At 34.9% G+C, this 13,943-nt stretch overlaps 4 protein-coding genes across 4 annotated transcripts; 3 read left to right on the top strand and 1 right to left on the bottom strand.

The window, feature by feature from the left end:
* Positions 1–1,685: 1,685 nt before the first annotated feature.
* LOC17896618 (transcription factor bHLH96) lies at positions 1,686–4,365 on the top strand. Its single transcript, XM_006302493.2, has 3 exons — positions 1,686–2,440; positions 2,990–3,391; positions 4,136–4,365. The coding sequence occupies exons 1-3, from the start codon at positions 1,976–1,978 to the stop codon at positions 4,235–4,237; spliced, it is 969 nt and encodes a 322-aa protein (XP_006302555.1). The 5' UTR covers positions 1,686–1,975; the 3' UTR covers positions 4,238–4,365.
* Positions 4,366–6,983: 2,618 nt separating this feature from the next.
* On the bottom strand, positions 6,984–8,685 carry LOC17895582 (RING-H2 finger protein ATL54). The gene has a single exon (XM_006302206.2). It carries the CDS (start codon positions 8,355–8,357, stop codon positions 7,035–7,037), a length of 1,323 nt encoding a protein of 440 aa, XP_006302268.1. The 5' UTR covers positions 8,358–8,685; the 3' UTR covers positions 6,984–7,034.
* A 1,513-nt stretch (positions 8,686–10,198) lies between these two features.
* LOC17896171 (blue copper protein) lies at positions 10,199–11,268 on the top strand. The gene is made up of 2 exons (XM_006302833.2): positions 10,199–10,428; positions 10,701–11,268. The coding sequence occupies exons 1-2, from the start codon at positions 10,275–10,277 to the stop codon at positions 11,081–11,083; spliced, it is 537 nt and encodes a 178-aa protein (XP_006302895.1). The 5' UTR covers positions 10,199–10,274; the 3' UTR covers positions 11,084–11,268.
* A 753-nt stretch (positions 11,269–12,021) lies between these two features.
* LOC17896394 lies at positions 12,022–12,707 on the top strand. Its single transcript, XM_006302819.2, has one exon. It carries the CDS (start codon positions 12,068–12,070, stop codon positions 12,572–12,574), a length of 507 nt encoding a protein of 168 aa, XP_006302881.2. The 5' UTR covers positions 12,022–12,067; the 3' UTR covers positions 12,575–12,707.
* The last annotated feature ends 1,236 nt before the right edge of the window (positions 12,708–13,943 follow it).

A 13,943-nucleotide genomic window follows, 5' to 3' on the forward strand; every position in this document is an offset into this window, starting at 1 on the left:
ACAAAGCATATATACCCCACACGCCGAAATGCTATTCTTATTTCTTTTATCCTTGATATTTTTCTCTGATTAAATTTGACCGTATAAGTGGATCGAATGCAAATATGTAAGTGTTTGATTCGTATCACTTTTGGAAGATCAGATTTATAATTTGAATGTGGATTGTTATGATCATTATTTTACTAAGATTCGTAACTTCGACAATCGAGTAATTATGATGGAAAAGGAAAAATATTGCTTATTTTTTTTTCTTTTAATTTCTGTTTTTGCAAATCTCCAAATCAATTTGGTTTCTGAAGCAATTAGAAAAAGAAAGTATGTGGCGAACGGTGAAAAGTTAAGTTTTAATTTTCTTAATCAATATGCAAGTAGGTTGTCTCAGTTTGATCAGAATTTGTTTTTTAGCTTAATTATATTCTTGTATGTTATCAAAGACGTTTGAACCAACATTGTCGAAAGTATATTCTCTTTAGACGAATTTTTTCATATTTTTAATGTCTTCAAAGTGTATTTAAAAACTGGCGTTAACAAAAAGTTGGTAGAATTAGTCCTTTAGAATATGGCACTGGCACATACGATTCATATAAATATAGATGTTCTACAAAATTCCTTACTTATGCCATATATATAGTGTATTAATACAGGGAAAAATGAATATGTATACGAGTGCGGCCATGTATAATGTTTCCGTTTATACGATAAAGTTTTTATTTTATTTTTGAATATTCAAAAATATAAATAAAATTTGCTGTTGGTTTGGAAAAACAAAACATAAAAACTAAGTGGCTATGATTCACTAATCAAAAACTAGTACGTAGTTATAAATGTTGATTCATTAGTTGTTGATAAAAAAAAATTTAAGATTCACGTCATAAATCATTAGATCCAATCCAAGAGCTGTATAAAGGCAAATATGCTTTCGGACCCATGCATGGTTTTTGATGTTTTTTACGGTTATTATTCCATTACGGGTAGGGTTATGTTATAAACGATATGATCTCATAAAAAGAATGAATCAGCGGTCATTGTCTCCGCATGGTTCGGGGAAATATATATACTCGTATAAATATATACATAAGCCTTTAGATTTCGAATTGCATTTATAAAGCTTTGACGTCGGCTGATACTTACATAGAAACAAAAGAAGAAAAAACTTTGTCATCAAGCTTCCCCCCTCTCCCTCTCTCTCTCTCTCTGTCTATCAAATACGCATTACACACGCACCATAGAAGCAAAATATTACTTGAACACCTAAAAGGTGATATACAACATAATTATTATCCCAAACCAGTCCAAACCTGGTAATTTAGCTTTCAGTCGAATACATTGACTCACATGATATACGGCTAAATAAAAAATACAATAAACCATTAGATATATGGCAACGTATAAAGTCGAGACTTAAACATGTTAATATTTTCTCTCTCTTCGAACATGAGTGTAACAAGACGAAACCCCAAAGCCTGCAAAAACACACAGAATCTTTTCTTTGGTTTTGTGGACCGGTCTACAATCTCACGTGCAAAACAAAACATACACCATCTCTCTCTCTTTCTCCCTCTATATCTCTACTTTTTCTGAACTCAATAGTTTTCGATATTTCTTGGGAGCTTCTATTGTTGAAAAAACATTTCAGCTTTATAACCAACCTCTCACAGGCTTCTCGTCTCTTCCATACATCATCAAACCACCCTTTTTGAGTTTTTTTCTGTTTCTTTTCTTCTTCAGTTTTTCTTAGTTATCTTTTGGAAAATTTCTTTTCTTTTATTTTCATTTGAAAAAAATCTTGTGTAGAGGGATAATAACAAGTTCCATTTCCCTAGTGTGTGTCTTTACCTTTTGCCTTGTCTCCCTCTCGAGACAAAAAGAGAAAGACAAACACTTTCTGTCTTCTTTTTTCCTCTCTCTCTCTCTCTCGCTCGGAACCTTTTTCATATTCAAGTGTATATTTTCAATAATTTTTTCCTAGCTAACGATGGCCTTGGAGGCTGTTGTTTACCCGCAAGATCCATTCTCCTACATCTCTTGCAAAGATTTTCCGTTTCACGACTTATACTTTCAAGAAGAAGAAGATCGAGATCCACAAGACACCAAGAACAACATTAAGCTAGGGCAAGGACAAGAACATGTGTTCGCGAGTAATAATTACAACGGTAAAAGTGGAGACAACAGTGATGATTATAATTACACCGAAGAGGATCTTCAATGGCCGCGAGACATTCCTTTTGGATCTGCCGTCGATACCAAGAACCAGCCCCCGCCGTTGGATGTGGCGGCAGGAGGTAGGAGGAAGAGGAGAAGGACGAGGTCTAGCAAGAACAAGGAAGAGATCGAGAACCAGAGGATGACTCACATCGCCGTCGAGAGAAATCGCCGGAAACAGATGAACGAGTACCTCGCCGTTCTCCGTTCTCTCATGCCACCTTCTTATGCTCAAAGGGTTAGTCTTTACATACAAACAGTTATATGTATAGAAGTGTGTGTGAGATGAGCGCGTGGTTTCTTCAGTGCTTTAGCTTTAGCTGTAAATTTCTTGACGTGTCAAAAAAAAAGAAAAAAAAAAGGCAAAGCCTATGTTCTAGACTTCTAGCTAATTAGGACTTAGTATATAGACTATACATATAGTTAGATATGCATGTGTGTTTATATGCTTTAAAACATAAATTTGAGAATGATGATGGATGAATGAAAGCCGTTATATATGATGACAAAAAGTAAAAAATATTTCTTTTTTTTCATAATATTAGATCATGTAGTCTCTAAAATGAAATTTTCGTTAGTGGAATTGTGGGAGCATATATAAAGTCTTGAGCATCATTGCACCCAAAAAAGACTATACAGATTTATAGATGGATGATGAAATGGTGACACAATAATTAAATTTTTTAAATAAGGTACGAAAATATAGAAATGTTTGATTGTTTTTGCAAAACCTTTTGCAATTTCTATGGGCTAAAACTAACTAACCAATGGTTGGTGGTGGTTAAAGGGAGATCAAGCGTCAATCGTAGGGGGAGCCATTAGCTACTTAAAGGAGCTTGAGCATCATTTACAATCGATTGAGCCTCCGGTAAAGACCGCCGCAGAAGACACCGAAGCTGGTCGCGACCAGACAGATACGGTCGCTGCTGCTAGCTCATCCGGACCATTCTCGGATTTCTTTGCATTTCCTCAGTACTCGAACCAGCCTACGTCAGCGGCGGCGGCTGAGGGGATGGCGGAGATAGAGGTGACGATGGTGGAGAGCCATGCAAGTCTGAAGATACTTGCAAAGAAGCGACCGAGACAGCTTCTTAAACTGGTCGCATCGATACAAAGTCTAAGGCTCACTCTTCTTCATCTCAACGTCACCACTCGAGATGACTCCGTCCTCTATTCAATCAGCGTCAAGGTACAATTTTTTTCTCTCTCTCTCTCTCTCTCTTTCTCTCTCTTTATTCATCATTTTTTTTTTGTAAGTAACGAGATTAGAGTGATATATAACATCGTTTTTAGGGTTAGTGGGTTGATTTTGAAACTTCAAATAAAAAGTGGTTTTTATGGGAGACTAATCATTAGTCTCATTGTTAGTTTTTGGGTCAATGAATGATTCATTGATTCTTTTCCCCGTCACAATGTTTTTGATTCATTTAATGTGTCTCTTATTAATAACATGTTGTGATTAATTTTTCTGGGCAAAATAAGGTTTTCGAATAACAATAATAAAAAGAATCGGTTCTTTTTTACTTGGTTAGGGCTGGCCTTCAATTATTGGGGGGTCAAAATCATCGTTTCATATTTATTAAAAAAACAACAAATTTTTTATTTAGTACAATCATAAATATTGATTCTTGTAAGAATCAGGGACCAAAAAGATGACATATGCCTACACATGTGTGAATGTGTGTGTACATATGTATATATGTGTACTGTGGAAGTTTGGTGGTCACAGAGAACTGTGGATGCACTGTGCACGGCAGAACGAAATGACGCCACTTGTTTCAGGACACATTCATAAGCTTCTTCCTCGAAATATAAACATTTACTTTTATTATTTTTGTTACTTTTTGTGTTCCTATATCAACCTTTTTTCATGTAACTTATAATCATTTTTCTACAACTTAAAATAATGTATATATAATGTGTTTTATTTCAGGTTGAAGAAGGTAGCCAATTGAATACAGTGGAAGACATCGCAGCAGCTGTGAATCAAATCCTAAGGAGGATCGAAGAAGAGTCATCCTTTAGCGGTAGCTAATAATATAGTTGAACTTTAGTTATGACACATTTAGAGAAACTCTAATTTTTCATGTGTGATCTTTTACGCTCTTTTTTCATTTTAAACTAAATAAAAATGAAATAAAGTTCTACGTTTGTTTTTGTTAATTAACGTTAATTGTAATGCTAAAAGAAAACTAAAAACAAACTAAACACATTATTTCTAGGATTTTTGTGTAATTGACCTTATAATATAGACCTACTAACAAAAGAGGAACTAGCTAGCTTATGATGAATTCTATACGAGAATAGTAAAAATGGATTTGGTCCAATACTTTACTATCTTGGATGCTGCTGTGATTCCCATGTACATGTGAAGTTCCTTCGTTTCAAATCTCGTAAACAGAAGCTTGTTAATCAATTGTTAATATCAACGGATTGTCTCAATATATATATGATGGTCTTCGATCTCTTAGTCTTGCTCACATAGAGGATATGTAGTAATTATCATGATCTAAAATAAGAGGAGGATTGAGGAGAGGTAGACTGTAGATACCCAAGCAAAGGGCAATTGTTTGAACAACAGTGACCAAACTAGTTAGTTTGAGGTCGTCGAAGACGTAATTCTAATTGGGGAGACTTTGTCTGACTCAATCCGCCACTAGTTTTTTAAGGGAAAGCAAACATATATAGTTTCAAGCTACTTTTGTACATTCATAGAAAAAAAAGGGAATCCCTTTCCAAAGAAACACATTAAAACTAAAAAAAGTCTCTCTATCGCATTCTTAATTAATATCAAACCTAGTTGCACTAATTATGACATCACATGCAAATTGTCCAAAATTCTCATTAATTATATCCTTTCTTACACCAGAGCCAAACTAATTTGAATCCAACAAAAACACCCACTGATATTTCTTAAATTCCAAAACTTATTCTCTGTCGTCGTTGCCACATACCAAATTCGTCTCTAATAAATCCTCACGTGCTTAAGAATACTAATTTGTTGACCTACATTATTGGTAAATTATGAGGAAAAAAACAAAAAAGAATACATTATTGGTAAGTCTGAACTCTGTAGTATAATAATAGGGATCAAAAATTAAAAGTTTATATTTATATAGAGGCTAAAGCTGTGTAGTTTTATTGAGAAAAGGTAGGCTATCTAAATTTATCCTCAGTTTAGTATAATAATTTCTCTAAAACTAAAGCCAAAGAAAAAATAAGTTCAAAAAAAATAAAACTGGTTACTTGTGTCTCATGGAGAATGATGTCTTTGTAGGAAAATAAAAATATCTGTAAAAGAAGAATAATGAGTATGATTTGCTCCAATGACTTCAAGCATTCTCATGATTGTTTACTGAATGAATGGTTTGCAATTTGCATTCGCTTTAACGATAATTCTACATTGACATTTCCTGTCTCAACGATGATTCGAACTGAAATAATAATTAACTCGAATATACATACATAAATAGTACAAAACCGAGTCAGTTCCACATGCTTCCTCGCTAGCTAGTAGTACTTTGCTTGTATGAGTTCCATGCACTCATGCAGTAGTCTCTTGCCCGTGTTTCCTGTTTTGCCAATCAATTGAAATATAGTTTGGTCAGAGTCATATTAGTATATTACCCTACGGGTAATGGGATTACATAAACAATCCAGCAAGGCTTTGTACAAAACAAATTAGGAGACAGAAGAAGTTAAGAAAATGATTGAGTAAAAAAGTAGAGAAACTTACGATCATGAATCATGATGATGATAATGATATATATTCGTGACTTTATTCTCTTGAATTTGATCTTTAATTTTTTTTTTTTTTTTTTAAACTCGGATGGAGGCACAGAATCAGCAGTACATGGGATTCATGCAAGAAGACGATGATGATTGTCGTATCATGAAGACATATCAAAGATCTTTCGAATCTCTGTTTTTTCACTTTTAGGGTTAAAAAGCAAAAGCCAGAAAAAGTAAAAAGTAAAGGCTATCGATGTGATTACACCAATAAATCAAAAATTATATTCCCTCTCTATTTTATCAATAAGAAAGGACCTCTCCATTATATATATACACAGCTGACTGTTAGATTTTAGCATCTTTTTCATGATTGAGATTTAGAATCATCAACTTTTCCTTAACTTTGCCTTAAGTAAATATTGGTTTTTTAGATGTGATTGAAGTCGATATATTTCTGTACCACTAGTTTTATTATATGATCTTAATGGAATACATACAGTATTTTCACATTATAGTGAAAACCAAATTTGGATACCATGGCCATATATAGCTTTCTCCTTGTGTGAGCCAGCCACCCACAAAAGTAAAAACATAAACTTTTTCATGTCTGTATCATATCTCTTTCGCCATTTCGCCATACCTTCAAGCTTCAGAACACACGACACCGTTTTTAACATATCTGATTCGGTTAAAATAAGCATATAGTGTTAGGCCATTTATGGATTTGGGCGGGGTATCATGTATTCAACATTATGCACATATCCTAGACTAATACATGTAGTTGTGGAAGAATTCGAATGGTTGATGCAAAATCTAAAGTATGTGTAATTTTGAATTAGAAGACAAGTTTACAAATCTTTCCACTCAATTTGAGATTAGTAAGAATTTTGCTATCTCAAATCTCCTTGTTTGTCAAATTGAATATAGCAACAATAGTAGTAGTATACATGAACACATTAAAGGTCAAAAGCAAAAAAAAAGAGTGAACACAATCGTATAAGCCTATCTAATCATCTATTGAGAGTTGCATACACTTGAACATTTCTGCATTGTTTATTTACTCTTTTTTTATTAAAAAATCTCGGGAAAAAATGGTTTTACTACAGCGGAAAAACCGAACTCTTGTTTTTGTTGAAACATGAAACAGAGGAGCTTCCACTTGTCTTCAACGTAACGTCTGACTGTGTTTTCCCTGCATCTTCTTCGTTTCCTTCGCCATTCATTTCACTAGAATCAATGGATACACAACTTCTCCGTGATGCAACCTTGTGATCACTGTTTTCTTCAGAACAGCTTGCTTCGAATTCTCCGATGGGTCTGGTGGAGTTCTGACTCTGTTTCTCCCATGATCTTCCCTGAAAATTTATACTTTCTATATGGGTTTTGGTCTGCGAGAGAGAATTTAAGGAGTCTCCTCCATTTGGATCCACACAGTCCACTAAAACCCTAACTTTCTCTTTCGTCTCTGTTTCAGACCCCTCACCGTCGATTTCATCCAAACCTCGATGGATCTCGTTACCAAATCCATTAATCTCAATTCTGACATCATAATTCGGATATGTGTTGTCCGAATCATCCCTCTCTTTAAAACCAGATTCATCCCCCTCTCTACCTAATTCAGCTCTGTTCTCAATATGGTCATGATCTTCTTCACCAACTCCATCGTTCTCCAAACGTGATCCTGATCCTTCAGGAGTTACATCGACCGGACCAGAGCACCTTGGAGTGGCGGCACTGATCATCGCAATACCAGCACGACACAGAGGACAATTGGTGTGAGAACTAAGCCATGTGTCAATACAAGAGATGTGGAAAGCGTGGTTACATTTAGGCAATAGCCTAAGACTCTCTTCTTCTTCAAACTCACTTAAACAAACAGGACAATCTGTTCTCTCGATTAAACCATCTCCTCTCTTGTAACTGCAGATCGTGATCGAGTTAATGATCGATTGCTGTAAACCTGTTGTTCTGATCAACCAGATTGGGTGATCAACTTGGTCCCTATCTTGAAACTCATCATCTATTACCGTGTCGTTGTCTTCGTCATCGGATTGGTATCTTCGGTGATTGTCACGGTTTACGCTGTCTGAAACGAATTTAGCCACAATGAAGAATCCGGTTAAAAGGATGGCTAAGACCGCACCAGTGATTGTGAGGATGGTTATGGCGTCAAAGGAAGATGAAGGCTGGTTTTGAGATGGTTGATAGACGGCTGAGATTGATGGAGAGGGAGAGGGAGATGGAGATGTGATCAAATGTGGTGAAGACCGTGGTGGTAGCTGAGGGGATATGGCGGAGTAATCTGGTTCTCTATAGCAATTGTAAGGGCAAATCGGATCGCAGATTCCTAAGGAGCAATCTAATGTTTTGTTTGTCTCTGATGCTAAGGTAGGGAAGAGCTTTCGATGCTTCTTCTTCCCCATTAAAGAACACACTCAAGAAGGAGTATTGTTGCTTGGAGTAGAACAAATTAAGATGAAGAAATATTTCATTGAGTTAAATTTTTCTTGTTTGATGCTTTTTTTTGTTTGTTTAGGTTGTGACAATATAGAAGAAGATTGATATTATCTTGGGGTCATATTAGGGAGGAAGATGAAATTTTCTTCTCATCTTAAGGTATTGACTTGTTCTGTGATAAGTTGAAGCGTCTTTCTAATTGTTTAATTGGTGAAGAGTCGTAGTCATGAAAGCCATATTTTACCTTTGAGCTTTTTGACTCTTTGGCTTTCGAAGATTTAAGTTAAAAGTTTTATATCTTCGTTTTGCTGGCAATGGCCATCGGGCTTCGTCATTTTGGCAAAATTATAATATTAAAACTATATTGAGACTGCAATTAAAATTAAATAAAGACTGCAATCAAAATGTTTTCTTTGAACCGATAGTTTTTAACTGTTCTCGCTCGAATGATGTGGGCAATATGTATTCTGGAAAAGTAGAAACTTTTAAAACTTCAGTTCCACCAATATGAATAACATACAACCCATACTCTATTAATGGTTTAATCTCGTACATGATGTAAGAACTCTTTTCTGCAGTAATCAATATATAAAACTTAAAAGAGAACTATGCCATATGTCTTCACGTAAATGTTGGCTTTTTCTTGTCGTCGCATACTTTTGCACTTTCTTTAACAATTTTATTATTGTTTTACTTCATTTGCAATATGCGTCAGACCATTTGAGGAAGTTCTTTGTGGTACCAAAGACTCTAAGAATTGGTGTGTTGGCAAAGTTAACTCTAAATAGTGTTTTACTGAATAAGGATTTCCACGCAGTCTCCTTGGTGTCATTTTTTTCAGGAAGCTTCGTTATTTTCTTGATATTAGATGTTTTATGGGCCTAGTTTAGGGCTCATGTGTGTGCTGTTTAAAGAGGCCTGTAGTCTGCTAAAGACGTTAAATTATTTTGAGATTTCTATGTATTTCTGGCAAATGCCCAAGACAGATCATGAATAATGGTCAACATCAAACGTAATTTAGTTAAGTGTATTGCTTTTATGTGGGCAGTCTGATGTCCAGCAGAATTAGTTGCTGCGTCTCTATCATATGCATGCTTTGTTTTGCATCTTTCGGTGAGATAATTTTGGGTTTTTTTTTCAAACTAATTACTCAACTATCAGTATCACCTTTTTAGTAACTTAGATTATAAATTTAGTATTAAGCATTACTGTAATTTTAAGAAATATAACTGTTTCGCATAAAATTGATTGAAAGGAGGATACCTCCTTTGTTGTTTTTACCATACACTAAACATTAGTTATAGCCTTATAGGACTATAGGACGTCCTCTAGAACATGCATGATCACACATCCACTTACATTTGTTGTAGTGTTTTATAATAAATTATTTCACGTCACATACTCGAGTTCGGTTGTTGGAGAGCCTCAGTGATTGCTCGTAAGAAAAGTTTGTTCATCTGCTTTGGTTTGGTCCATCATATTGAATCATTAAGCGAACTTTGATGACACATCGTGACTACTTTGGGTTGCATCATCATTTCAACTTTTTACAAAGGGTTATTGAGTGTGACTTTATGATGTGTCACCAAACCTCATATGACCCAATTTCTTGAGGTGTAGCGATATTTCCTTTGTTGAGTATGTCTAAAGCTAGAGCAGAGGAGGAACAAGTCCTTATCCCTAAATATGAAAAATTATAAGTTTTCAAAACTTAAATGATGAGAGAGCTTTAGTTGGAGGGCTAGTGGACCTAACTCTACTAACTCCAACATGCCCCTTTGGTTCCAAATCTCTCTATATATTTGCTCATAACTCACATTGAATTCCCTTAATTAGTCACACAATTATAAAAGTATAGATACTGTTACACTCGATACACAAACATGGCAAAATTGATTACACTTGTTGGTTTTCTTGTCATCATCTTCTTCAATGTGTTTGAACCTGCCTCTTCCGCCAGTCACCCCGTCGAATGGTCTCTCGGGAAGGACTATAGCTTGGCTACCGGAAAGCCCTTTGCTGTCGGCGATACCATCGGTATGTATATACATAGCCTCTCTTATACGTAGCATACCAGTTGTTTCAACCACTAATAGATGCATTTGCATTTACATGTTAAAAAATTACATTTTAAAAAAGCAAAACATTATTTTTCAAGTTATTTTTTTTGATGATATATGTTTGTAAAGTATAATCTATTTTTGACTGCAACTAACAAAATGTTTTAAAACCTTGGTAACGATAACAATGTCGAAGTCATAGTTGTAATATATATATTTATACGTTCATGTACATTGTGTTGCATATAGTGTTCAACTACGGTGCGGGTCACACGGTGGACGAAGTGAGCGAAAGTGACTACAAGAGTTGCACATTGGGGAACTCAATTTCTTCGGACAGTAGCGGAACCACAAGCATAGCTCTTAAGACATCTGGTCCTCACTACTTCATCTGTGGTATCCCCGGACACTGCACGGGCGGTATGAAGCTCTCAGTCACCGTTGCGGCAGCCTCATCAGGCGGCGGTGGAGGCGGCACTAGTGACAAAACTACACCAGCACAAGGCGGAACTACACCCTCAGAAGGCAAAAAGGCTAGTCCTTCTGCTTCGGCCACAACCGTGTTAAAGCCGTTGGAATCTTTGGTTGTGACTTGTGTAGTTGCATTGCTGTACTCTTTTGCTCTCTCTTAATTAGCTGGTCTTTTGAGTGTTTTAGAGTGGCTCGACTCGTTTAAAGGACCCAGGCTAGAGGCAGTGCTATTATTATATATGCTTGTTATTATTATTAATTATCTCTCATGATTTTTCCTATGCTTTTTGCTTGGGCACAATATTATTTTCATTTCATCTGATCTGATCATGAATGTATTTCTTTATTGTTACAAGCATTGACTGAGAAAAGTAACTTAAAGCACCATCAGTATTGATTAATAAGTACATTTCTAATTGACGGTGACACCATCAATATTGATTACAAGCTTTTTATTAATAATTTTAGTAGTGTGAAATTATGAAAATTTTGAAATTATACATGGGATTTGAATCTTTTAATCATGAAAGTGACGATAAAGAAAGAAATGACACGTGTAATTAGCAACTGCCAGATGGGTGGGCATTGACCTTGGAGGACATTTTAAGCATGAAGGCCCAATAGCACCGGCCCACCGACTTACCTAATTAGGTGGACCCACTGGAGATCTCAATCCATCTTAGCCGTCCATTTATATATAAAGTACTGTAACCACTCCCAGATCTCATAACTCTTAAACCAACACAAAGTTTGGTATAAATTAATAATGTTTGCATCTACCATACCTACTTTAAAAAAAATAAAAATCATTTATTTACACATAAACAAAAATGTTTCTACTTAAGTACTTATCTTAAGTTCTTAACTAATCAGAAATTAGTAAGAATGAATACTTCAAACAAACTTATAAGTTACGACAAGACCAATCATAAACTAACAAAAGTCTTCATTAAGTCTGATAATAAAACAAATAATTCTTACAAGAATCCCATGTTGATTTTTCTATCTTCATTTTTTTTCAAAATTGAAAAGGACAAACAAGAGGAAGAATAATAAAAAGAGAAGGATCTCGGAAACATCATGGAAATTTTAAAACCAGCGTAGCATTGAGTTTACACGACGCACATATAAATACAAACACAAGTATGTTAACAAACACACAGAACAAAATACTAAAATTCAAAACACCTGCAGAGCTCACGAGACAGAGTACTAGCTCCTTTCAACTATCATCAATGGCTAATGTTCTCATCAACAGAAGAACAAGAAGAGCAGTGAAACCAGAGAACGCTAAATGGAAGAGATCAGATTCCAAATCCAATACGAGTTCAGAGAATAGTAACTTCTCATGCAAGAAGCACACCAAACATAGACAGTCTCCTGGAATCTGTTCACTCTGTCTCACAGAGAGGCTCTCTAACTCTAAGCTGTCTCTGAATTATTACGACTACACTAAGAAAACAGATCAAGCGTCGGGGTATTGCGGCTCATCAGCGTCTTCTTCTTCCTCGTCGGTCTCGTCTTGCTACTCTTCTTCATCGGTCTCTTCTTGTTCGTCTCCTTTGCAGTATCGGTTTAGATCAGAGAAGAAGAAGGATGGCAAGAAACAAAGCTTTTTGTTCAGATTATTACTCGGATCCATCGTAGACTAGTATTAACTAGTTCTTTTATTTCCATCCATAGTTTTATAAGTTCATCTTACTGCTTTCTGTAAAATTCATTATTCTTCCATCTTTTATATTTTCACTCGGCACTGTAAAAAAAAAGAAAAAAAGATGCAATAAAATTTTTATACCTACACATTGTTGTTCGTGACCAAATAAAAGAAGTTATAACTTCATTTTTTCGTACATCACAAGTCTGTGATTAATTGTATTATATTGATGATTATGGAGCATTTGTTTTTGTAAGTACAACACATATCTATCTCAGTTAAATTATCGAAAAACGATTATGTTGTGGTGGTTAAAAAAGAAAAACCTTTTTACAATTAAAACATAATTTCATAATAAAATACTTGGTCCAAAGTAACTTGTGAAACAACTACCATATTCAATGCATTTAAATTTATATGTTACAATTTTTCTATATCAACTATCAACACTTATTAAATGTTGAAAACGAAACAATCCTTCTGACGTTTCATTTTATTCTAAATTATAATTTATTAGTACTAATTAATAAAATAATTTTATTCTAAATCAAAAGATAATGACATGACTTGAAAATGTTACATTTTCTTGTCAAAAGAAGGAAACAAATCTTATAATTTTAGATTAACAGTATATGTATATCTATGAGGAAAGAAAAAATAGATAAATATACGCGGGCGCCATGGCGTGATAGGCTGGCACATGACTTTAACTAGTTGCCAGAGTGAATGTACGGTTAGAGGACAAAGACGTGTTGTACTTTCATATTATATACAGTTTGATTCACTTCGTATTCACATTATACAGCTGTTCAGATTTTATATTCAGCCGTACCACTAACGTTTTTGATGCATCCAGTCAGATAAATGCATGCATTATACATGATTGCATGTGTGCGTTGCGCGTCCTGGAACTAAGAAGATACCGATACTGTATATGATGATCACCTCTGAAGCCCCGTGAAAGTTCTTTGAACCTTAATTTTGTTTTTTTATTTTTTTAAATTATCTGCAATCATTGATGAGTTAATATTAGCTATGTTCAAACTATACAACTATTATTAATCCCCATTCATTAAATTAAACTGTAGTTTCAATGATAAGCATAAACAAATCAAGTGTACAAATAGAACCACATTAAGCCATCCAAGTACGATTTTAGAATATGTTAATATAGATATTAATTAAGTTAACTCACCTCGAGTGAGATCACACCACTACTAGTACTCAAAATACTGGCTCAACGTAGCGATGCACACTATTTATGAACTATGGAGATCAAAGAGAAACTTTGCACCGTCACAACTCCATTTACACGGACTAATAAGGCTGGCCAAAACACCCTTGTGGTGAAGATATTAATTCTTTTT

This window comes from Capsella rubella, unplaced genomic scaffold (genome assembly GCF_000375325.1).
Source record: "Capsella rubella cultivar Monte Gargano unplaced genomic scaffold, Caprub1_0 scaffold_2, whole genome shotgun sequence".
NCBI lineage: Eukaryota > Viridiplantae > Streptophyta > Magnoliopsida > Brassicales > Brassicaceae > Capsella > Capsella rubella.